Below are 23,301 nucleotides of genomic sequence, written 5' to 3'. Positions count from 1 at the left end.
GATAAAATATTTAGGTCTAGAACTTTACCTTCACAGCTCATTGTAAAGAAATTGCTCTAGTAGTAATGGCAAAAGAAAGGACATGCTCATTTATGGTGCTTTAAATCAGACAAATCATTTCTGAAGACAACAAAACTGTAGCAGAGAGCTCTGGTGCAGGGCTCCTTCTTGGACTGTAAACACTGCAAGACAGAAACCATCAATATTTACACAGTGCTCAGCCCAGCACAGTGCGACTTTTCTGGTTGGGCCTTTCGAGGCACTAATAGGGATATTAAATCATGCTGAATACCTTTTTGCAATATTTACTGTTTAACGATAACCCCACATGTGTGTGCTGAAGACTGTGGATTGTGACCATGCAGCATCAGAACCAGAAAACCTGCGATGAGGCCAAGCCTCCTGATATCTTCCCCCTGCTCATCACACATGTGCTATGCCCCTTCTGGTGTTCCCAATATTCGTCAGAAGCAACTTAGAAGGAATGATGCAAGGGTAAGTGTGTTACTGTGTGAACTGTCACCAGTTGTGCCAAGGACTGTGGATTTAAAAGTCAGGGGGGAGGAAAAAGCATTAAAAATACTACTGCTATGTTGCCCTGTGGGCTCACAGAAATGTGACACAGAGAAAAATTAGCCTTTTGTGGTTTCATGTTTCCCTGACCTTTTAAGAGAGAAAGAAAAAAACAGACCCAACTTCTGCTCCCAGTTACAATGCTGAAAGTCCAGAGCAAATGTAATACACTGGCTGCTGAGGGTGCGAGAGCAGAGTTTCACGTTGTCTACTGAAAAGCAGAGAGAGCGCTGAGGTGTAAAGATAATTTAAGAAAAGCTGCGTGAGTTCAGTGATAAACCTCCATCCCAGGCAAGTGTAATTATTGGTGTTTGAGTGTAATTTTGGTGCTTAAAGAGATCCATTCGGCCTGCTGTGGTGGGATTTCTGCCTTGGTGTCAGTGCGAGGTAAAGCAGAAAACACGTGGCTCCTAGAGCACCATGCCCTCGTACATGTGAGCGAGGGATGTGCCACAAGGGAGGTCTCCTGGGCACCAGCACTGCAGCTGACAGCCCCTGGCAGTGGCAGAGATGCTGTGACAGCACCTGCAATCACACCACTTGACACTTGGGAGGGTCTTGAACCATTAGTGTTAAGCTCACACGTGCTACTTGGTATGAAAACAGTTCCAGTTAAGTGTCATTTCAGGATTGTTATTTTCACTTATGCAACTGCTGACAAACAAAATCTGCTTGGATTATACTTTAATGACAAACTCTGCATGCTTCAACAGGTTTTCTTTGTTTTTCGGTTTTATTTCCCACCTTTCACTAAAGGAAATTTTTATCTGAGAGAGAGAAAATACAGCAGGTGAGCTGCTTTCTACCTGAAATCCCAGCATTGCCTGGCAGAAACTGCTAGACATGAATCATCACAATGAATGCAATACTGCACAAAAGTAGCTTTTTTTACAAACACAAGGTTGTTAAGCAAAGGATGAGAAACACGTGGAGTACACTGCAGTTTGCTATGTACTGCAAATGTATGGCTGGGTTCCCAGGTTCGTGTACATTCTTGCAGACAGGCTGCAGTTGTCATGATGCTATTGCCAGGAAGGATGTAAACAAAAGGAAACTTCTTGTCAGTTGAAGCATTAGGTTAGTAATACAAAGGAGTATTTCATGGACTCTTTCAGACTGATACACATCATCTATTTGTCAAAGATGTTTTTCTCTTATGTGTAGTCATACAGCCTCTTTGACGTAAGTCACCGTTTTCTTACATTTTTTAAATAACAGCAATATTTACTATGTGGTGAATCAGGGCAATGAGCAAGATCACAGGATCCTCTTGCAGAGGATCATGACTTAAAATTCATGTGTTCTAGGCAAAGCATTTCTGGATTCACTTGAAGATTGACACATGGCCATGTTTCCATTGAAGTTGCTACAGGTTTGTCTTTATGTATGCCTTCACTATGCTTTATAGCTGGCAATTAGTCTGGGATGAAGTCTGGTTTCTCTCCCAACACTGCAAATGCAATTGTGTAACTTAAGCCTGGTTCTTATGCTGGATTAAAACAGTAGATAGTGAGATGAAAAGAGAAATCACCCTTTCAAACTCTTTTTTCCCACCATGACAGCTTACACCATGGAAGCAGCAGCCATGGATTACTTTTGGGTTGTGTTTAATGCACATCATGTTCCCCTAGAGTTGCCACTGCTCCAATGGCAATGCCCTGCTCTGTGCAAGGACAGCTGCTGCCCAGGGGCTTGTATCTCCCTGGCCTCAGCTGGCACCATGATGCTGCCCTGCGGTTTGTGGAAATTGTAGAATTGTGGTCATGGTGGCACTGATGCACTGGGAAGGGATGTCACATATTTAAATACTATTTACTGAAACGTTGCTCCGAGGTGGGAAGGGATTTCCCCCTTCAGCTGTTGCTACAGGTGTGATTGTCCCACAGCATAGCAAAATGCCATCCCAGTTTTAGTGCATCATCTGTGAGCTGTCTGGCCCATATGATTTTTTCCCCTTTTGTTGTCAATTATTATTGACTGGAAAGATGAAGAATGACACATGCTTAAGTGCATCAGTTGTCTCAATTTCCTTCCCATTAGGCCTAGCTTACCAGAACAGTCTACAAAATGAAGAATTTTCATGTTTTTGGTTTTTTTTTCAGGTGATAGGAGTTTTCTTCTGAAGACTGACAAAAGGACTAGAGCACAGTGAGTTATTATTACAGTCACTTATTTAAAAAAAAAAGACAAAAGAACATGCTGTAAGATAAAAAAATAATATAGCCCAACTTGTGCAATGCAATAACTTCTCAGTGCTACAAAAAATCAGGGATGATCACAGTCCTGAACGCACATCCACAAAGCCATTCCAGATTGCAACTGTGAACACCCATGGTCACTTCAACAGGAAAAAGTAAGATATGGTATTTTAAGGACAAGACTTTGATAATTCTATAGTTTAAAGCCAGGGATAAGTGATAGGTTGGACATTCCCACTGGGAAAATAAGCTAGTTACACTGGAATGAGTTACCCTTTGATATTCAACGTCTCAGCTTCCTAGTTACCATCGCCAAACTAAGGTGTTTGCCTCAGCACATGATTGTTTACACAGTGACTTATCTTACCTTGGTGAGATATTTGATACCCATAAAACATCCGTCACACTCTGTCCTACTGCTTTTCTTTAACTCAAGGCAAGGCCCATCCCTCTTCCAGAACCTCTGACAGCTTTGAAATACGGCAGTGTTGCCTTCGGTGTAGCTCAGGGGTCGTGCAGTGGTTGCTTTCTCCAGAGGCTCTGCAATACCTCAGTACTTCCCCCTCTTTGAATAAACGTGGCAAAATCCATAATTTGTTTCCATTCTGCTTGGCTGAAAATGAGGAAAAGTTCGGCACCATGTCATGGAGATAGTTAAATGAAGAGTCAATACAATGAAGGCTTCTGCACCAGGAGTAGCCCATAATAGGTGGTGGCAATGTCACAGCTCAGCTTGTTTTTTAATACAGCTCTTTTTTTCTTCTTCTTCTTTAGTGTGTGGATTTTTTTTTCCCTCTGGGTGGAGCAGAGCTGGGGAGGTGATGACTTACCTGCCACAGCTCGGTAGATCGCAATCTGGAACTGGCAGAGTGTTAACACAATGCTCCAGCAGAGCTTTTCTGTCTCTAATTTCAATGATTATGTTGTTACTGGATCAGTGAAGGGAACCATGAAAAACACAATTACCAGGAAGCCCTGTTCCTTCGCTCGCCCCTTTGTCTCCCTGCGGACGGGGCATGTGACTCACGGAGCAGTAGAGGGCCGGCTGTAATCTCACGCACTACCGAGAAGGGTGCTGTCCGCCCATGGGACCCAAGCGTGGGAAAGCCTGACTGCTGGCTGCAAGGGCCAGTCACGTCATGTTTTGCAGCTGGCATCCAAATGCATCCTGATGAATCAAGTGAGAGCAGCTACCTTCTCCTGCCACAGCGGTGGCTGAGCAGCCGTGCACAAGAGGGGCTGTAAAAACCTTCCCGCGTGCAAAAGCACAGGGAAGGGACGGTGTTGTGAATGAGCTTACTGTGACAGCACAGCAGTATTATATAGGTCACTGGCATACCATCAGACTAAAGGGAGAGGGGATGAGTATCTTTCAGCTGTGGATGCTGATTTCAGGTTTGCTCAGTGCAGGACCATGGCTAAGTGGGCCTGACCCAACTCTGCTACATGATGCGTAGTGGGAACAAAAAAAAACCTCACTCGCTCTCTGCACTCCAAGTCATGTATAAAGCTATGACCTCAACAACAAATATCAGTAGCAGCAGAGCAGCCAATATTTTTATCATTAATTGCTATCAAAAATGTCAAGCTCAAAGTCATCAGATTTGATAGGCGATCATGCTCCAAATTGACGGCTGAAGTGAATTATTTGCCTATTGCGTGATGCAAAAACAATGTCTTGCAGGAGAGAACAGACATTGGCAAACAAACTGACAACAAGATATACTTCTGGGGAAGGCTTCTGATTTGATCTGGAAGGAAACATTGCGTACAAATAGGGAGAAATTTTACCTGCATGAAAGGCGGGGTTGAGCCATGGCTTGGACTTCCTTACTCTGCTCGAGAACAGCATTAAACATACCTGCTATTTTACTCCCTTTGAGCTGTTCTCATTACAAAAAGGTACCACACACCTCAGAAAGTTTTTTGAGTAATAAAGCATGTTTTCCCCCCATCCCTGGTGCATCCATTTATCAGTGACTAATGAGCACATAAATTCCAGCATGTGAAGAAAAATCCCTTCACCTTGGTGTTAAGCAGAATTTTCCCTACCCATGGATCTGCAGCACAAGTCTTTCTGGTCTTTCTGTGCTGAGGGTCTAGGCATGGGCAGACAGTACATGGTACAGCACTGGCGCACTATTAATGTAACTACTAGGTACTACAAAGTGAATCAGGGCCTGTTGAAATACTAGTACAACCATGAACAACATCATCCAGGACATGTTTCTGTGGGATTTGGTGACTGTCTTTATTTCAAGCAGTGGGGAAAAACTCCATCTGGAAGCGGGATTCCAGTGAAGGGAAAGTCAACTATGGCTGCCAGGGATCTCTTTTGCCCCCAAAAATTCAGACATCGCAGGACATAAGCAGAAAATGAAAGGGAACCAGTGAGGGGAAAACCAAACAGGCTGGGGTCTTCTTGCCACTTCTTTTTTGAAGTCCCCAGTGTAACTCCTGGCATCTTCAGTGGGGTTTGGCTGGGTTCTGTGCAGAAGCGCCTTTGAAGATTTTGCTAAGGCTCAAGGCCTTGATCATGGCAACTTTTATGCCTGTGAGCAACTCTGTGCAGATGAACACTTCCAGGGTGCTCAGCAGGATGCTTTGGATGAGACTTTGCAGGGCTGGTCTTAAGCAATGACAGCTTAAGAGAAACATTCTGCTTGTCATGCTTTTATCCTTGACCACATCAAATGAAATGCCTTGGCAGTTCTGGAAGAATGAATTTGCATTGAAAACTCACAGCTCTTACAAGCAGTGCATTAATTATTTTATTAATTTACTCTTTTTACATTATGGGAAACATTTATCTATTTACATTTTCCTGTCCACACACAAACCAGATAGATAATCCTGTGGAAACCCAAATCATTAAGCCATAAAAACACTCTCCTCTGTCTAAAGGCTTTCAATTTTGTGTCTTTTGTTTCAAATCAAAAACACTTTTAAAATCACATTTGGGAATGCAGGTAGGCCAGTGATTTACATTCTAATTAAAATATGCATTTGACCATTTTCCTTAAAATAAAGATCAACAAAAACCCCCAAAACAAAGCAAAACAAACAAAAACCCCCAATAAATTCACAAAGATGCAGTTTAAATTAAAGTGATAGTGCACATCAAAGCATTAAGGGAACACCAATAAATAAACTGAAATATATTACAAATAAATTATTTCTATTTACCTTTTCAAATATTAAAAATCTTTAATCCATTTCTTCATCTTTCTTTACAAAAAGATTATGAGAATTTTATGGAAACATCTCCAAAAAATATAATAAATACCTCTTTTTTTTTTTTTTAAACTTTTGAAGCAGGAGACAAACCCAACCTTTTCTAAAATTTCCCCCAAGGAAAAAAAAAAAAAAAAGCAATAGTTTAGTCCCAAAGTGAAACAGAATATAGGCATTTTTAATATACACTGGGCAGTTTAGACTAAAAACAAATAGTTACAAATTATACTAAAACAGATGATGGAGCAAATATACTAGCATTGGTGTCGGTAAATGAGTCAAGTGGTTAACTAGTGGCGTTCTATGGGCAGAATTATTTTATTTTGTATTTTCTGGTATTGGCTGTATTTTAAATATTTTGCTAAAAAACTAGGCAAACATTATAATAACCTCTCCAGTGCCAAATGAACTAACAAGCATTCAGCTAAGAATAAATTCATTTAAAATAGGTACAAAAAATATTCTATGATATACAAATACAATAATTTGAAATGTACAAGACTATCTAGTCTTCACTTTTCTGCATTTATAGGGGAAAACTTGCTGGATATAAATTTCTGTAGCCACTTGTCAACCAAAGTCTTAACTCATCTTTCGTAAAACGTTCACAAAACTAAGTAAGTCTGCGACACAGTTGTGAATGTGGACTCTCACCTAGGTACTGCTTCAGTACAAATGAGTTCCAAATAATTAATACTTCCTATGACTATATATGCTCAAAAGTGGCAGTTGGCACTATTACATACTGCAAACACGGTGATGTTTTGTTGCTGCTAAAAGTTAAACGCAGTGTTTCAAAACTAGCAAATACACTGGTATTCAAACGCATAGAGGGTCAAACCTTTTGAAGCTCCTGTAACACCAAGCACTCTAGAGTTACACTGGATTTCTGATTACTCTAGTTAAAAGTCTTTTATATATTAAATTATTAGCCCTTATCTTGTAAACCACAGCAGTAAATATTTGTGCCCTGTTTATAAAGACATAGCTCAGATATCGATGGCTTTGAGAGGTAGCAAATTCTCTAGTGGTTTTAGTATGCTCTCATGAAAATACTTGGTGCCAGAACCTATTACCTCTCCTATTTTCTCGAATAAAATTAAATTAGCACCTGGCTATGATGTCATAGGAAAAGAAGCTGTCTGGCATGGTCTAGATGAATAGTTTTAGCAAGAGCTTAACTTTTCGATGACGATTTTCAATGCTTTTTCAAGTGCAAGCTGCAGAATTGCCACATGTGCAGTGGGGTTTTTCACTGGTTGGACTGTCCATACAGGTTGAGCAGCCATGGGCACAGCCAGCCAGCAGTGGCATGCAGCAAGGGCTGCCTGCCACCTGTGTCCCTCCATGGTGAGGCTGTCCCTGTGCTCACTGGGAGCAGAAAGCAGCCTGCTTTCCTTTCCCACGTACCCCTGCCCTGGCAGACAGGGTGAAGAGGACGCAGTGGAGTCTGGAAAACATCACTGCAGGACTGCACACGTGCTGAGGACTGCACAGCGCTCCTCTGCTCACACCAGTCCTGTCACCCAAAGCAGCTCAGGCTAATTCTGCTGGCAGCAGCACATGCCAGTTTAGGCACGCGTGTGCGCACTCACACACGCTCACACGCACGCACACAACTCACTTTCAGCAACATGCCTGACGTAGCTTTCCTAATGTTGGCACAAGAGATTCCAGTAGCAGCGTGGTCGGTATCATTCCTCATCAGAGGAGCTGGAGGACAAGCCCGTGCCCCAGCCAGAGGTGGCTGGAGGGGACAGAGACACAGGAGCTGACCTCTCAGGCTCCTCTCCAGCCCTATTATCTGCCATTTCCGCCCACTATTACTCAGCTACTTAGGATGCATATTTTTCGTGATTGCAAAACAATGGCAGAAGCCAGGGTAGGAAGGCTTGTCGTGAAAAAGATTAAGTTCATATTGATCCCATAACTTGTGAAAAATAGTCTATTGTTCTTGCTCAAGTGAGTACTTTATACTATTGAGAGGAGGCTGAATTAGAAATTTACTCCTAAATATGGACGGTTTGGTGATAAGCAGTCTGAACTGTAGCATACAACCAGCTGTGGATAGAGCAAAGCAAGCCTGGCCTGGAAAAGCATCAGAGGCTCCATGTACAGTAATTCACCTACAGGTGTCCGTGTGTGGCTGCGTGGACGTATGAGATTGGATGGTCCCACCGAGATTAAGACATCAACAAAACCAAGCTTTTTTCTTTTTTTTTTCTTTTTTTTTTTCTTTTTTCTTTTTTTTTTTTTTAAACCAATATAATCCATACAATACAATACAAGAGGAATTGACAATACAGTACAATTTTTAAAATTCTTAATACTTGGACAAGAAAATCCTTCTTTTATATTATCTCTTCAACTGTCATTGCTTCTTATCTCCTTCCTTTTTACTCTTTTATTGCCTTTCAAAATAGATTATTTCCCTGGAAGATCGAATTTACAATCTTCTGCTGATTGAAATGTTTAAGTAGTGATTGATGAAATAAAAATGAGGCAGTTTGTGCAGCTGTGAGTGTGCAGGTATCATTCCACAGGATCTTTTATATCCCTCGCCATCTCACCTGTGGGATATACTTCCACGTTTTCACCTGCCAGAGCTGTGGGGTTTCTTTTCGTCCCTCCCTCCCCGCTCCCACCCCAGCTCCCTCCCCTTGTGTGACTCCTTAATTCAGGTGAAGATGTGATTTGGAGGTTTAGAATAAAGTGCGCCATCTGCTTTAAAAAAAACAGTAATAAAAAGAAGGGAATCCGAGCCATAGCTCCTTTCATCTTTTGTGAGGAAGACGGTAGAGTCCGAAAGGATCACCCTGCATGACTGAAAATACCAAAGTCTCCTACAGTTTGATATTGCTGTACACTGGGTAACAGACTAGCTTTAGGTCAACTAAAGATCATGAGTAAGTTAAATGGAGCATCTACTGTACAGGTGTGCGGGTGTGTGGAAGTCTGAGTGCTGCGTTTATTTGTTCCAAACAGAAAAGAAAAAAAAAAGGATCGTGCTCGTTTACATGAGGCAAAGTGGCAGCATCAGTACATGTGACAAAGCATCGTGATGACATGGGCGGACCTTCAGAAAGCAAAGGGTGATTAGAGGACATCTCTCGGAGGACCGACAACTACGCCACAGCAGTGGAGTTCACTGGGAGCATCGGGGCAGCTGCGTACAGAGAGAGGGGAGGGGAAAAGGAGGGACAGAGAGCGAGAGAGAGGAGGAGGTACAAATACTTCGTGGTGACCTTGAGCAGGAGCCTAGAGGGGCAGATAATACATGAGGCTTGTCTTGCCAGAGAGAGTCCTCCCGGTTGGATCCCTTCATAGCCTGGTCTGGGCTTCGGGGATGTATATCTCAATGCTTTCGGCGCTCTCGGTAGCTGAGTTCTGGCGGACCGATGCAGCGCGCTTGGCAGCCATCAGCCGTTTCCGGGCCTCCTGACGCTGAGAGCTTTCCAGAGAGCGTTCTCGTATGAGTGGCACCTGACCTTTCGATGGCTTCTTTGGCACTGGAGGAGGGACCCTTCTCTCCTGATCAAAGCAGAAGGTTAATGGCATTATACAGCTTCTCAGGGAAAGGCGGGAAAAACTAGGATATATCAGTAGTTAGAACACACATTTTACCTAAGGTTTGTTAGCTCTTATCTGCCTTTCTGTCTTCGGTCAACTGGCTTTTGTGCTCAAGGGTTCATAAACATAGGGCAAGGGCAAAGGGGAGGGGAGGGCCGGCCGCCGCGCTACTTCTCCTCGGGGACAGTGCTGCCGGGGCCGAGGCCCCCACCGCTACCTGCTTAGTGCCAGGGACTAGGAAAGAGACCGACGTCCCGCCACCAGCAGCGCAGCCGGGAGGGAACGCTGCTCTCAGCAGAGCAACTCTGCACAGAGCCCCAGCCAGCTCCTGGACCACCCTCTTCTATCCGTGCACAGCGCTAGATGCTCCTGCAACACGGAGGTGCCATGGCTTTGGCGTTCCTAAATGCAGATGGGAGCTAGCTGAATGCAGCTGGTGCATCAGAATAAGCAGATTTTAAAAAAATAACCACATATTTATGTATCTATTTCGGAGCAGTTTAGTGACGGCTCAAAAAAAATCCCACACTCTGGGTCTTGCTGTTCAAGCTCATACACTCTGGCCTTGTGCTAAACAGGCATGAAGCTACAGTCAGCTAGAAATAGAAAATCTGGTAGGAAAAACTTAAAAACCGTTAAGAGAACATGCATTAATCATCACGGTGGCAGCTAGCTCCAGATACGTGACCAACAAGGAGGGCTTTTATGTATATCCTGGTGCATGTACACACACATACACACACACACACACAAAAAGAAAAAGAAAAAAACCAATAAAAAATAAAAAACATCCCACAAAAAAAATTATAAAAAAAAAAAAAAAAAACAAAAAAACCCAAAAAAACCCCCAAAAAACCAACCAAAAAAAAAACCACCCTCAGAGAGAGAGATCTCTCCCACAAAAGAAAAGTGTATTCAGAACTGAATTTCAGGCGTCCACAAAGACTTTGTCAAGTTAATTAGATTGTCTTTTAAGTTACATCCCCTTCCAACTGTGAACATGGTCTCTGAGCGAAGGGATTTTATCACACTACAAAGGTCCCATTCTGCCCTTTCGTTTTCTCTCATGCTGCTCACAACAGCTTCCATGGCTCAAAATATAAAGGTGCTTAGTTACACTTATTCATACTTTGCTTTTTCTCTCCGTCCAAGGATTAATCTATGCTGCTTAAAAAGGGCCCAGTGGCAAAGGCCGAAGACAAATATCAATTCCACAGAAAGTTTTTTCTTCTTTTTTTTTTTTTAATCCTTTTTAAGAAAGGAGATGATCTGTTTCATCTAAAATCATAGACAAATGCTGTTGAAACAGGAACACAGTGTAATTCTTTAAAATCTTTACCTTCCTACTGTAGGTCCCTTTCTTCAGCACTACTTAACTTCCTTTAAACCGTTATAGTCTTCTTTTTGTTGGAAACTCTTTGAAATGTTATTCAGAAGCAAAGAAAAGGCACATTTTTTTCAAGGAAAACTCTGATTTCTTACTGCTGCAATTGCAAACACTCAGCCTACCCACTTTACTGTAAAAGCTAATGAAAGACCATATATCAGCATTTCTGTGCATGCATGTTTGGCAGGTTTAACTTCCTTTTCTGATAGATACTGGAAAAAAAAAAAGAAGATAAGAAAATGACTTGCCTTCAGTACCTTGGGCTAGGAAAACACATTCCCATTCATTCCCCTACAAAACACACTAGGTGTGCACAAATGGTGTGAACATGGCACTCCTAAGTCAGGAATGAGTACTTAGTCTTGATTGGAGGAGGAGGAATAGTGCTACCAGCACTGCCTGTACAAGCTTCCTGCTGCAAGATTAACGGGGTTTGATATTATTATGGTTATTTGTCCAAAAGAAAACACCACTTTGGTCATTGGCAGCCAGCTGACCGTAAGTTGGGGTAGCCAGGACTCCTGTCTGAGCCACTGTACCTGCAAGTTGTGCTCCCCCTCCTTCTGGTGACCCTACCTGTTGGCTGTGCTCAGTGCTATACCAGAGCAGTCACAGCAGAAATTCAGCCATAAATTACGTACCTACAGGAGCGCGACATTGGACCGTTGGTTCCTCTAGGAATGGGTCTGTGCTCTAAGGATTTTCTGAAACATTTGTGTATTTTGGCTCACCCAAGTGCTGTTTGTCTTGAGGTGGATAGTGAGGAGGAAAAATAAAAGGCGATGGTGCCAAATGAGAATGCAAACTGAAATGTGACTCACAGTTGGAGATGAGGCAGTTTTTCATGGTGACAGAAGATGACTACGTTTACAAAAAAAAAAAACCAAAAACACCCCACCAAAGCTCCCGATGATTTTTATGTTTTTATGCTACCTCAGGTAAACAACAAGACCAGGAAAATGAATGTGTTTGTAAAATCACCCATTTAAAAAAAGCCCAAAATAAATAAAAACCAAACAAATGGAAAAAAAAAAGAGTAGTTTTTTCATGTAACATTTTGGAAGGCATATTTTTGATATTGCTCTTTGTAATCTGGCTACCAAAGTCAGCGAAGGTTACAGTGTTTCCCTAGTTTTTTCAGTAACACAACCTAGAACTCTTGCTGTATGCAGTAATATGAACCGTAAATGTGATTTATTTAATTTTAAGAGTCAATATATAAGGCAGTTCCTTCCAACGATTGATCGTCTAATATGATTAAATGTAAAGCTTAACAAAGTACCACATTCCCATTATCCAATTCACAAAGACAGATTTGGTTTAAAAATATGCCTGAAACATATTACAGATTATATCCCAGATGATTATTATGTAAACATTGTTATTACAATGAAATTAATTTGATATGAGCTTCATTTCACATTTTTAACGTCAATGCTGTAACACAGAGGCCTATTTAATCTGTCCAGTATTTGTGCAGGGTTTTAAATGAAGCATACAAAATCTACAGTGTTCTACCTTCTTGTCATGAGGATCCATCTGTTTCCAATTATTGGCCTTTAACTGATGAAGTTCATCAAATTTCATACTAATATTTTCTATGGACAACTGCAGCATATCCCAAAACCCTGCTAAATCCTGGGAGGTCGGCCGTGGATGTGCATTAGGATTCTGTGCAACAGAAGAAAAAAACATGTTGGCTTTAGTACTTCTGAATGTAAAGCATTCATGCAAATGGTAACAAATCTCACTAGCAAAGCAGTTTGAGCAGGTCCAAGTGCTGGGTAAGACCCAGAGAGAGGAGCAAAGCAAAGCATCACTTACTGGCGGGTTTTATTTCGAGGAATCTGGCTCGGTGTTGAGCTGCTGTGCCAACACCCACTCACCAAAGGCAGCATGTACCCCCACAGACTAAGGGTAAAGGGCCCCTGTGGAACGTCCCCTGTGGCAGGATCTGCCTAGGTTTGGATGCTCCTGGGCCCAACTGATGGCAATCCTATCTGAACTGAAATCAATTGCCAGCCTCCTCTTCACCTTCATGAGGAAGGATTCCTCACCACGCTCACACTTGCAAGAAAGAGTGATACCAGTGTGACTGTACATTTCCTGCATGTGCAAATAGTGATATACCAACGTGTGAACACTTTTTCTGTACTCTGAGAATGTAAGGTTTACAAAAATACACTAAGTAAAATTATCTCTTATACACTTCAGGGGAATTTTTTTTTTTTTTTTGGTCTCAAGAATAACCTTTGAAGGGTGAAAAGCTCAGAAGACTACATGCAGAAGCACAGTAAACCCATTTATACTGACAGATTTTTTGGGAAGAATGAAACTGGGACACAGGTGGAGAGCATTGCTTTGTGTGTGCAAACTTATTAGCCCAAGAGCATTGCTCAAACGAGCACATCTGGAGAGTCAGCATCTTCAGCACAGCTTGGGCCAGACCCAAGAAATCCTGTCCTTCCTTCTGTCCCTTCAGTGCACCCCAGCTCTGAACACTTTTTGCATGCAGTGGGCATACACAAAACCATCCCTGCTCCACTGGCAAGGCTCTCTACAGGATGTGTCTCAATAAGCTGGTTCCCAGCTGAAACTCTAATTAAAATGAGACGTTGCACACACTCACTTTCAAGCGTGTTTTTTCATAAATGCTGACAAGTCCCTACACCAGTCAGCAAGGTTTCATGAGTGCTGTGGCTTTGTCAGACAACACTGATATATTGGTATTAATTTTGTTGTTAATAAATAAATTACTAGTAGCACCTTGCATGATGTTTTACATGGCTCAAGTTTTATTTTGCCTTTAGTTCTCTTCCTCTTCAGAAGCAATAAACCCAAAAGAGTCAGTTGGTTGCCTTATAAAATTTCTATTTGTGATTTTCACAGTCACACTGACAAAGGATTTTGGCAGGATGATTATACCATGAAAGGTGCAATTATTGAAAACAATAAAGTGTGTATTTTTAGAATCATAAGGAGACCAGAGATTACACGTCGATTGCTGGTTTTTCAGTGCTTGACACTAGCAGGTTGCCCAGTCCTAGGCTGTTATTTGCAAAGATGCACAATCAGAAGGCTTTTCCAGTTTTTATATTAGGAATTCGAAGTCTTATTAAGACAGAGCCAATTTCTGTTGCCAATTTGTCCACTGAGGCAGATTTTAGTCTGGAGCTTGTTTCCCAGGAACACCTGGGAAAGCCCAACTCAGGAGATTTCTGATCCACCCTCAAAGACCTTAAGGTGTGCCCATGAACTCGAGGGTCAAGAGACAGATCCTTGCTCTTCTGAAGTCAGCACCAGAGCCTCAGTGATAGTTCACCCAAAGCTTTTTGCTTTTAAGGCTCTCAAGCTACTGCAAAACTCACACTGACTCTGACAAGTTTGAGTTACTCCCAAATTCATACCAAGGCCTTTGGAAAAACTGCCACGTTAGTCAGAAAGTCAGTGAAGTTTATGTAGAATTATTCACAGGGTTACAAAAAGGGACACATTAGTATCTAGCAGAAAAATTACATACCAGGTTTTCTTCACAAAGTTCTCTGAACTGGTAAAATTTCTGAGCCATGAGAAGCTGGGCACTGCCCACTGCAGTTCGAATTTTCCCTAGAACTGAGAGAAAAACACAGTAAGTCACAATGCTTTCTTTGCTGCAGGCAACTAAAAGCCAATAAAAAGAGAGGAGAAAGCTGTGCAGCAGTCAGCTTTCAAAAGGTATGTTATCTTGCAGTCACGAAAAGAGGAAAAGTTGATAAATCTAAGGTCAGATCTCCACGAGGCAAAAAATATGTAAAAGGTTGCTGCATCTTACTCTCGTTCCTCCAGTGAGACCAGTTGTAACCAGTTGTAATGACAGCGTAAACGTGGCTAATCAAAAGCTTCTGCAGGCTGTACAGAAATCTCACCAGAAATGTCACCACTCTTATCACTATGACCCAGGCTCAGGCTTGGAATACAAACCCAGTTCCCTGCCCAAGGACATGCGGCTCTCAAACCCTGTTTGCTTCTCCACCTCACTCAACAACTCAGGCCTTATTGTCAGGTGTAGCTGAGTGTTGCTCGATCAGAACCCTAGAAAGGGGATGATTATTTTAGTGCACGCCTATGAACCTCATCTGCACCCTCTGAGTACTTTCCATGAGCACAATGCAGAGGCTGCTTCTGCCTTTCAATTCCAGTGCCCAGGAGTACTTCCAGGGAGCCTCTCCTCCTTGCTGGTGGCTTGGAGGGAGGTGTCAGAGTCCTAGCGCAGCTGGCTGAGGACTCCTTTGTACAGACAGCTGGGCACTTATTGCCCCTTTGGACTGACCGAGTGCTGTGAAGAGCTGCAGTGAACCAGAAGACAGCCCACAGTAAATGCCTCTGAATAAAGGAGGAGCTCACACTGTTTTGGTTGCATTCAACCTCACCCAGACACTGGGATTTTACTGCTGCCAGGGGTAGCTGGGAATGCACTGCCCAAAACCGAGGCACAGGCTGGTGCATTCAGAGATTCCCTGGGGAGTTCTGATCCAGGGGGAGACTCTGTGTGTGCACCTGTACACGTGTGTGTGTGTACTTTTGTGTGTGTGAAAAAAGCGGCAAGAATGCGGAAACACAGCGGAAAGGCAGACATGGCCTCAGCTGGCAGTAAGACACTGAATCCAGAAAACAGTGTGATTTTAGGGACTGTTAAGTGAAATAATTGATGCTGTGAGCAAGAAAGCAGCTTGCTTTCTTGTCTCTTTTTTGTTTAAGATTTCCAATGCTCAGGGAAAAAAAACAAAAATCCCCAGTCTTTAAAAAAATAGGTTGGCATCACGCATTTGTCTGTCTGCTTCATTAATTTTCCATCTCAGCTGAAACAACTTATTATCCCCAATTCTCTGGTTAACAAGTGATTAAAAATAATTTAAATGAATTTTTTAAGTATCACGATTTCCTTAATGAAAAACATGAATGGCAGCCACCGTGTCACAGTTCTCGCTATCATTTCTAATCAGAGGTCTTTGTATTGTCCCAGCACTCAAATAGACACCGCAACTTTTCTGTGACAAATTTACAGCCCGGGATATATGAGACAGGTGAAGGAGGAACAGGAAAAACAAACAGATGTAGTGGCCAGCTCAAGGTGAGTGAACTGCTGGCAGTCTGGAAGAGATACTAGTCCTAAGCTGCCATCTTCTGAAACTATCCCTTGGGAAAAGTCACTTTCTGTATAAAATCTAAGACAGCATTACCAGAGCTCCCCTGAGAGAATAGTATTTTGATTTACTACAATGACAAATAATAAACAAACACATACACACACATAAATACATGCAACCTTGCCATAACCTGTTCTAACAAGATTTTTAGTGTTTCATTGGTCCTGTGACTGGCTGCAGTGCTGGCTATCAGAGTGCCACCGTGCAGTGCTTGGTAAGAGAAGGGCCCCTGCAAGGGTTTGAGTAGCCACATGCTAAGCAGACTGGCACAAATACTCATGATAAACTGAAACTCAATACACAGTAGTATGAAATCTGTGTTCTCCTCCTTCAAGGCACATGGTTTTCCCTCCACCAGCCTCAAAGCTCACTTCTTAAGGCTGTTGCAGGAAAAGTGGGATGTGGAGTTCATTTATACTTCGGGCATACAAAGGGGGGGAAAAAAAGGGGGAGGGAAGAGAGAGTCTTTTCACATTTTTTTCAGAACCTATAGGAGAGAGCTCTGTGAACACACACAGAGCCCAGACTTTCATTTTGTTCCCAGAACTCAGCTCAGCACTTGCCAGGAAATAGCCGTGAGCTGGAAGATTCACTAAGTAGAATATTTTCAGCATATTGCGCAGGGAGTTTTGCACACAACTCTCATTATTGTTAGCAAGGCTTGCGTGTCTAATTCTATGCGCACAGTGCTGAAAATGGACCCCTTGGTGTGTCTAGTCATTTATGCAACCCAATATGCAAACCACTCAACTGAAAGGACTTTTCAATAGTAGGAGGAGCTACTCAGAGAGCTTTCATGTGGTTCCCATTGTTATGAAAACTCTTCCCACTGAGTATATTTGGGAACAGCTGCCTCATCTGGAGCTCGGCCACTCTGACGCTTCCCAAGACTTGAGAAGGGGAGAAAAAAGTCTCTCAACTTCTTGGGATTAAAAAGAGAGAGAGAGAGAGAGATGAGGTGGGCTTTTCCTGGAAATCTGCACCAAATGAGCTGGAAATCACATCCCAAGCATGAAGAAATGTATATACAACTTGTTGATGATGGATGGGAATGTGCCCCTTTCTTTTAGGGAAGACGAGCTTAATATTCAGAGATCTCAGCAGAGGGAAAAGGAAGTCCTTGTCCTTGGCTGCCTAGTGACTGGCTATTTGCCTGAAAACCATCATCCCAGCTGACTGCGGGATGCATGCTGATGCTGTTCTCTATTGTTGCCACTTCTGCTGTAGCTCTGGCTGTATCTAGTCAAGTGTCACTGATTCCTCGCCCCTCAAAAGCAAGGGGTCTGTTAATGTGCAACTCGTCAACAACCAGCCCTGTCACGGAAGTTAGGGGGGAAAAAAAGACAAAACACAAAGCGTGCAAAAAACTGAAAGGAATGTCTCTAGAAGACACAAAGCCTTATCAATAGGCTAAGTTTTGTTTCCAAACCCACGTTGCATCTAGTGTTTCAAGGCACAGTGCTCATTTTGCTTACTCAGTCAAAATCTCTGGTGCCCAACAGAAAGGCCAAGGTGTAGTGAAAAATCAAAAGCAAAAATATAGACCAATATAGATTTTCTTAGAAGAAAAGCCTGCAATGTTTGAAGCCAAATACCAAGAAAATAAATGGAACTGTAAAAATAATACTCAAAACAAATCAGAAAAGAATCAGAGAAATCTTTAACAGCAAGGGAGATGGGGTACAGGAGGAAAAACACATAAACATTCAAATTGGTGTGTTCAGCTAATAGGATACAAAGAAAACATATAAAACCCAGCAACAAAAAATCCCAACCCATCAAGATGCAATCATAATAGATTTAAACACCTATATAATGTTATTCATATCTGCTTTCTGTTCCATACAGGGCTATAGAGCACACTCAGCACTGTTGTATCTGAATGCCTTCCAGTAATGCATTAAGCAACATTATTAACATCCATCATATGCTTTGATGTCACCCCTTCCCCAGAGGGAGAAGTGTGTGTACTGCAGTATTTTGTTTTTATAGTTTAAATTTTTCCTTTTTTTTCCCCTCCCTTTTTGCTTTGACCTATCTTCCTTGTAAATCCAGTTCTCTCCTGTGACATTTTTAAAAACATGGACAATTATGTCTATTCTTGATGAAGTTACAGCTGTTTTGATGGAATTCAGCTAGTGTGAATGCTTCCTCACTATTACTGCTCTCTTATCTAGGAATCACGAAGTATTATTCTAGGATAGACACATGACAGTGAATATCCTTTTAACTCCCCAACACGTTCTTCTTTTAAAATATTCTTGAAAATAGACTTGGACTATGTGCTGTTCGAAAAGTAAGTTATTTCATCTCCTGGTTCTAAGAATTGCATAGGACCTGTTTTGAAATTGCAGGGCTCTGTGTATTTTCCCACCTCCATGTCTTAATTGGAAAAGAAATAGGAAAACAACAAAATAGAAGAATTGTGAACACAAGCCAAAAATAGTTATTGTCATGTGCTCTAACTAGGAAGGTGCCTGCCTGTGTAACAAGGATAACAAAATATAAGAAAATAACAAAACACACCTGAAGTGATGTGAAAAGTCATCACATAGAAGCCAGGGAAGTTTTGAGAAGGGGCAGCATTATTTGGCCTTAAAACCTCAACTGATGTATTTGCATTTGAACTTTGACAGGCCCCAGGGTCTAACAAGTGACAAAGGAGGCACTTTAGGACTGCAGCTATCAAATGCCCTTAATGTGAAATCACCTGGTTGATAAGGGCCCAAGCTAGGGAGCAGAATACCAGGGACTTGCTCATTGCCCCAGGAGCAAGTGGCAGGAACAATAGCTGAAATTACAGGGACACAGCCTGACATTTGCGTTGCAGATGTTGGCTGGGCGCGATGCATATGAAGCAATCCTGCCACAGAGCTGTCACAATCCATTTCCAAGCCAGGATGGACCAGCATTTTAGCCTATTCATGTTGACAGACATACATTTAAATAACGCCAAGCATGACAAAAGCCAGGAAATTCAAAGTTAAAGCTACTGCTCAGGTCTTAAGCTCAGCTGTTAAGGAGAAAACAGCCACATGGAACAAACTAGGGAAGCAGAGGTCCTTTCTTTGAGTCACATATACTTACAGGAGTGATCTCATTGAAATTAATAGGGCTGTCTGCATGAGCAAATGCTGTTCATTTGGATTAAAGCGGTTTCCATGCGTTCTCTGACTTAGCTGGCTTTTATTAGCACATTTAATGATTTTTTTTCCCTAACTAGATCATTTTCTTGCTTGTGGATTTCACTTTTTGCCCTGCTAGCCTCTGGGCACTGGTAGGGCTTTCCTTGCCGGCTTTCCTTTGAGAAACCCTCGTGTATGGAGAAGTCCCTTCTGGAGACAAAAGCAAACCAGAACAAGAAAAGGATGAATTGGCATGTGGCCAGAGGCACGTAGCCAGGGGGATTCCAGCAGGACTCGGCCACATGTCAGGCTGGTGACCATCCCTCTGCACGGCTGCCCCAGCCCACTGCAGGATGAGGCTGTCTCACTCCTCGGAGCGGCAGAGACCAGGATTGCTTGGAGGAGCCCTGCAGAGGAATGGCAAATGGTTTTCTGTGCTTGTGGCTGAGAGTGAACTCATGGGTCTCTTTTTCTTTGGTCATGCACAACTATTACGAAAAGTATGTACCTTTTCCTAAGCTTTATTCTCTCATGTCTAACCTTTACTTTTTATGTTCTCTTTTGAAACAATCAAAACAAACCAAAGCAGCAGACAGTGTGCAAGCATTGCATGATTTTGCCAGAACTGGATGAATTTGTAGAGGCTTCGGTCCTGAGCAGTGAGGTTCCTGCAGATTTGAGGTCAACCTTTAGCCCAGAGGGCTACCATATACATGCAAGAGAGTTATAATGACACGTCTTGTGAGAGTCTTGGTTTTCTGTTTTAGTTTTTACTTGATTGGCCTGGCTTGTCTCGCCACTAAACCCACATTACACCTGACTTGTGGTGAATCAAGCCTGCTGTTGGCTTCTGATGGTTATCTTTACACCAAAGCCACAGTATAACCCCATGTGAAAGAGAAACTTCTGGAGGGGGGGTAGGGGGAGGCAAAATGAAGCTTTCTGGTTTTTCAAGAAGGTCAGTGCTCTATGTGAAATACAAACAACAGCGAAATACCTCTCCAAAGACAGGCCAAGGCCGTAGGAGTATGTTCCTGTGCCCACTGCTTCTGGGAAAAAAAGGTGGTCAGAGCCATGCAGGGAGCCAGGTCAGATGCTGATGATTTTGTATGTAAATGGTGACAATAGAGGCTTGAGCCAACAGCCACCAACAACTATAGTGAGGATCGGACTATTTGAAATTTTGCAGGGGAGAGGTAGGAGGAGCAAGCAGATGGTTAAGGGGAAAACAACAAAAAAAAGGCAACAGTTGATTTCACTTGAGGCCTGATCCAAAGCGTCAATCAACCCTCACAAGGTGTTTAGCCTCAGATGTGTAACATCTTTTCTTTCTTTTTTTTTTTTTTTTTTTTTTTTTGTGAGGGCGGTAAGGTTTGTAGCCAACTTCCCCATAACTGCAAAATACACTGAAATCGTATCAAGTATGTTAGCTTGAAGTGTGAGTGGTGTTCATCTGCCTGTCACACATGCTGCGGCTTTATCAGAAAATGATTTCAGATAAAACCAGAATATACTACACAATAAATAATTCATGGCAGAAGGGAAGCCACATTTCTCTCTATATTGGCATTTCATCGTGCAGCCGCCGAACCACAGCTTGTTTTTATACAGAGCAGCAGACTCCATTTCCCAGCTAGAAACATTCAATCCCATCTGGTAGATTCATTCCCAGCTAGATAATACCCCACGTATCTATGTAACATACAAGCTACTGTCAAACAGCAGCGAGCCGTCTCCCCGAGACAGCTGTTCCGCACAAGGGCCGCTTTGTCTGCGGGAAGCGCGGATCGTTTTACGTGGAGCGCCGGGGGGATGAGCCCTCTGTCAGCTGCCATGGCATCGAGAAAACCTCGCTCATCACACGTTCTCGTTATTTTGTTATCTGGCCAAACACATGCTGGGGATGTCAGGTTGGAAACAAAGGACGCGTTCCCTGCTCTGGTTATGTTTCATTAGAGAAAGCAAAGCAAACGCACCTCTGCTCCTCCTTTCCTCTCGCTCTTTAAAGTTTATAGATGTATGAAAAAGACGGTTTTTTGGGGGCAGGGTTTGTAACAACCAGGCTTTTGTTTCTGGCACTGCTGAGCGGCCAGAGTGGCCCCGGCCATATGCTTTTCCTTGGCACCAGGTAGAGCGGGACGTGCTGAGCCGCAGCAGAAAGCCCTGTGCCGCCTCTGCGGGAGGCAGCTGCCACGTGCCACAGCAGCTGACAGCGTCACGCAGGAACAGGGACTGCAACAGTGGCTACCAAACCCAGGTGACCCTTTTCCTCCCGCCATTTCCAGCGATCGCAACAAGTGCCGGGACGCATGTCAGGTGTGCTGTGAGGAGGTATTGGGAATATCCAGCCAAACCATCCCTCTTTCTTCCCCATAACTGACTCCTCCCACTGACTGCTCAAAGAGCCCTTTAAAGCTGTCTTATATCAAAGACACCAACACATTGAGAGACAATTTTGTACAGACATGCATTTTCTGCATCTATCAGCATCTTAAAATTCACTTCATGCTCTTTTCCTAGTACTTTATTGGTGCACCAACTACCTTAGTGCACAGATAAAATATTTATAGGTTGTTCTAGTATTATCAGTTCACAGAATGATAGAATAGTTTGGATTAGAGAAGACCTTTAAAAATAATCTAGTTTCAGCCCCACTGCCATGGGCAAGGACATGTTCCACTAGACCAGGCTGCCCAAAGCTCATCCACCTGGCCTTGAACCATTTCAGGGATGGGGCATCCACAACTTCCTGGGCAACACTATTCCAGTGCCTTGCCACCCTCATCACAGAATGCTTTCCTTATGTCCAGTCTAAGTTGTTATGAAACTTCTAAAAGTTGTGTGTTTCCTGTTTATGTGTTCACACTTCCTTTTCAATCTAAAATCTCATAGTTCACAACGTTTATTTCTTCATACTACAGAAACAACAGAAAGCCTTTTATTCTGATACATATTCAAAGAGATTTTTGAATGCACTGATGGTGTGAGTTAAAAATGAGATTCAAAAATTCTAGAACTTGGGTAGTCTGAATCTGTTTTTAAGGTCAAACCTTCCACCTATTTTCTTCAGAAGAAATTGTTAGCCTATTATATAACATAAATTTTGTAGAAATATAACACCTTTACATATCTTAAAATGCAGGTTATCTTATACTTGCCATTATGATCAATTTCCAGATGCTTACAATTTTGTCTAACTTTGACTTCATTCACTAGGTTGAATGGAAAGTCCCAGCAGAAACAGCTTATGCATTTCTAAGATTTTTTTCCAGTGTGAATTTCTTTCATAAATCAAAATCTTTACATTTCAAAATAATTCAAACTTCTCACTTCTTGAGAGGAAAGGTTAAAAAAAATTTAAGAAGCAATTCTGGAGCTGAAGTAGTAGTCCTTGCTTTGGTAGAAGCTAATTTGGGGGGTTGGAAAAATATTACTTGTATATCCAGGAAAATATGCTTAGGCATGCCTAAATTATAAAAAGCTGAATTCTCTATAAGCAGCTGCTCCTTAGTGTTTCCCAGAAGCTCACTTCTAAAATTTGAAACAGCTTTATTTGCAAGGAGGATGTTCGTAAACTCACAGATTTACCTCTGTCTAATGTTGACAGCTAGCAATAGTACTGTTCCTTGTAAGAGAAATAATTGGAAAAAACCCTTCCATTTTTACTGGGAGAAAAAATTCTGGACTGGGAAACACATGCTCAGCCCTTCTGTCCTAATTAGAATGAACGAGTAAGATTTGAACTACTCAACCCACAACCCTTCTGAGTAATGAAGATTTACTAGACAGTCCTATTACCTACAGGTAGGTTAATACTGCTGACAGTGGTGACAACTGAGATGTAGCTTGCATGTGTGTAGTTTTTTATCACACAATATGAAGAGCTTGTTTTATTGGGACAGTTGAAGCAAATGAGAATTGCAAGGAAGATGTAGGGGAAGAGAGGGAGAGAAGACAACTTGGAAGCATAACTGAAATCTCTTTCAGGAGGGAGAAACATCTAAGTTTCATCTTATGCCAATCACCAT

General features: G+C 42.4%; 1 protein-coding gene and 1 long non-coding RNA gene across 5 annotated transcripts in view; one reads left to right on the top strand and one right to left on the bottom strand.

Annotated features, from left to right (window-relative positions):
• LOC136367605 (uncharacterized) lies at positions 1-4,707 on the top strand. Its single transcript, XR_010744704.1, has 4 exons — positions 1-495; positions 1,881-1,945; positions 2,676-2,721; positions 4,456-4,707. It is a non-coding gene; the product is annotated as an uncharacterized lncRNA (long non-coding RNA).
• A 3,462-nt stretch (positions 4,708-8,169) lies between these two features.
• Positions 8,170-23,301, bottom strand: part of DLGAP1 (DLG associated protein 1) — a 399,114-nt gene continuing 383,982 nt past the window's right edge. For all 4 annotated transcript variants that reach the window (XM_066329466.1, XM_066329484.1, XM_066329477.1 and 1 more), the window contains 3 exons: positions 14,483-14,574; positions 12,481-12,633; positions 8,170-9,536 (listed from right to left, as the gene is read on the bottom strand). In XM_066329466.1, coding sequence (XP_066185563.1) covers positions 9,327-9,536; positions 12,481-12,633; positions 14,483-14,574 — 455 coding nt within the window. In that variant the 3' untranslated portion in view covers positions 8,170-9,326. The remainder of the gene's footprint in view (positions 9,537-12,480; positions 12,634-14,482; positions 14,575-23,301) is intronic.

This window comes from Sylvia atricapilla, chromosome 1, assembly GCF_009819655.1.
Source record: "Sylvia atricapilla isolate bSylAtr1 chromosome 1, bSylAtr1.pri, whole genome shotgun sequence".
NCBI lineage: Eukaryota > Metazoa > Chordata > Aves > Passeriformes > Sylviidae > Sylvia > Sylvia atricapilla.
The sequence above is the reverse complement of the archived record's forward strand: the minus strand, read 5'-3'. Positions and strand labels throughout refer to the sequence as shown.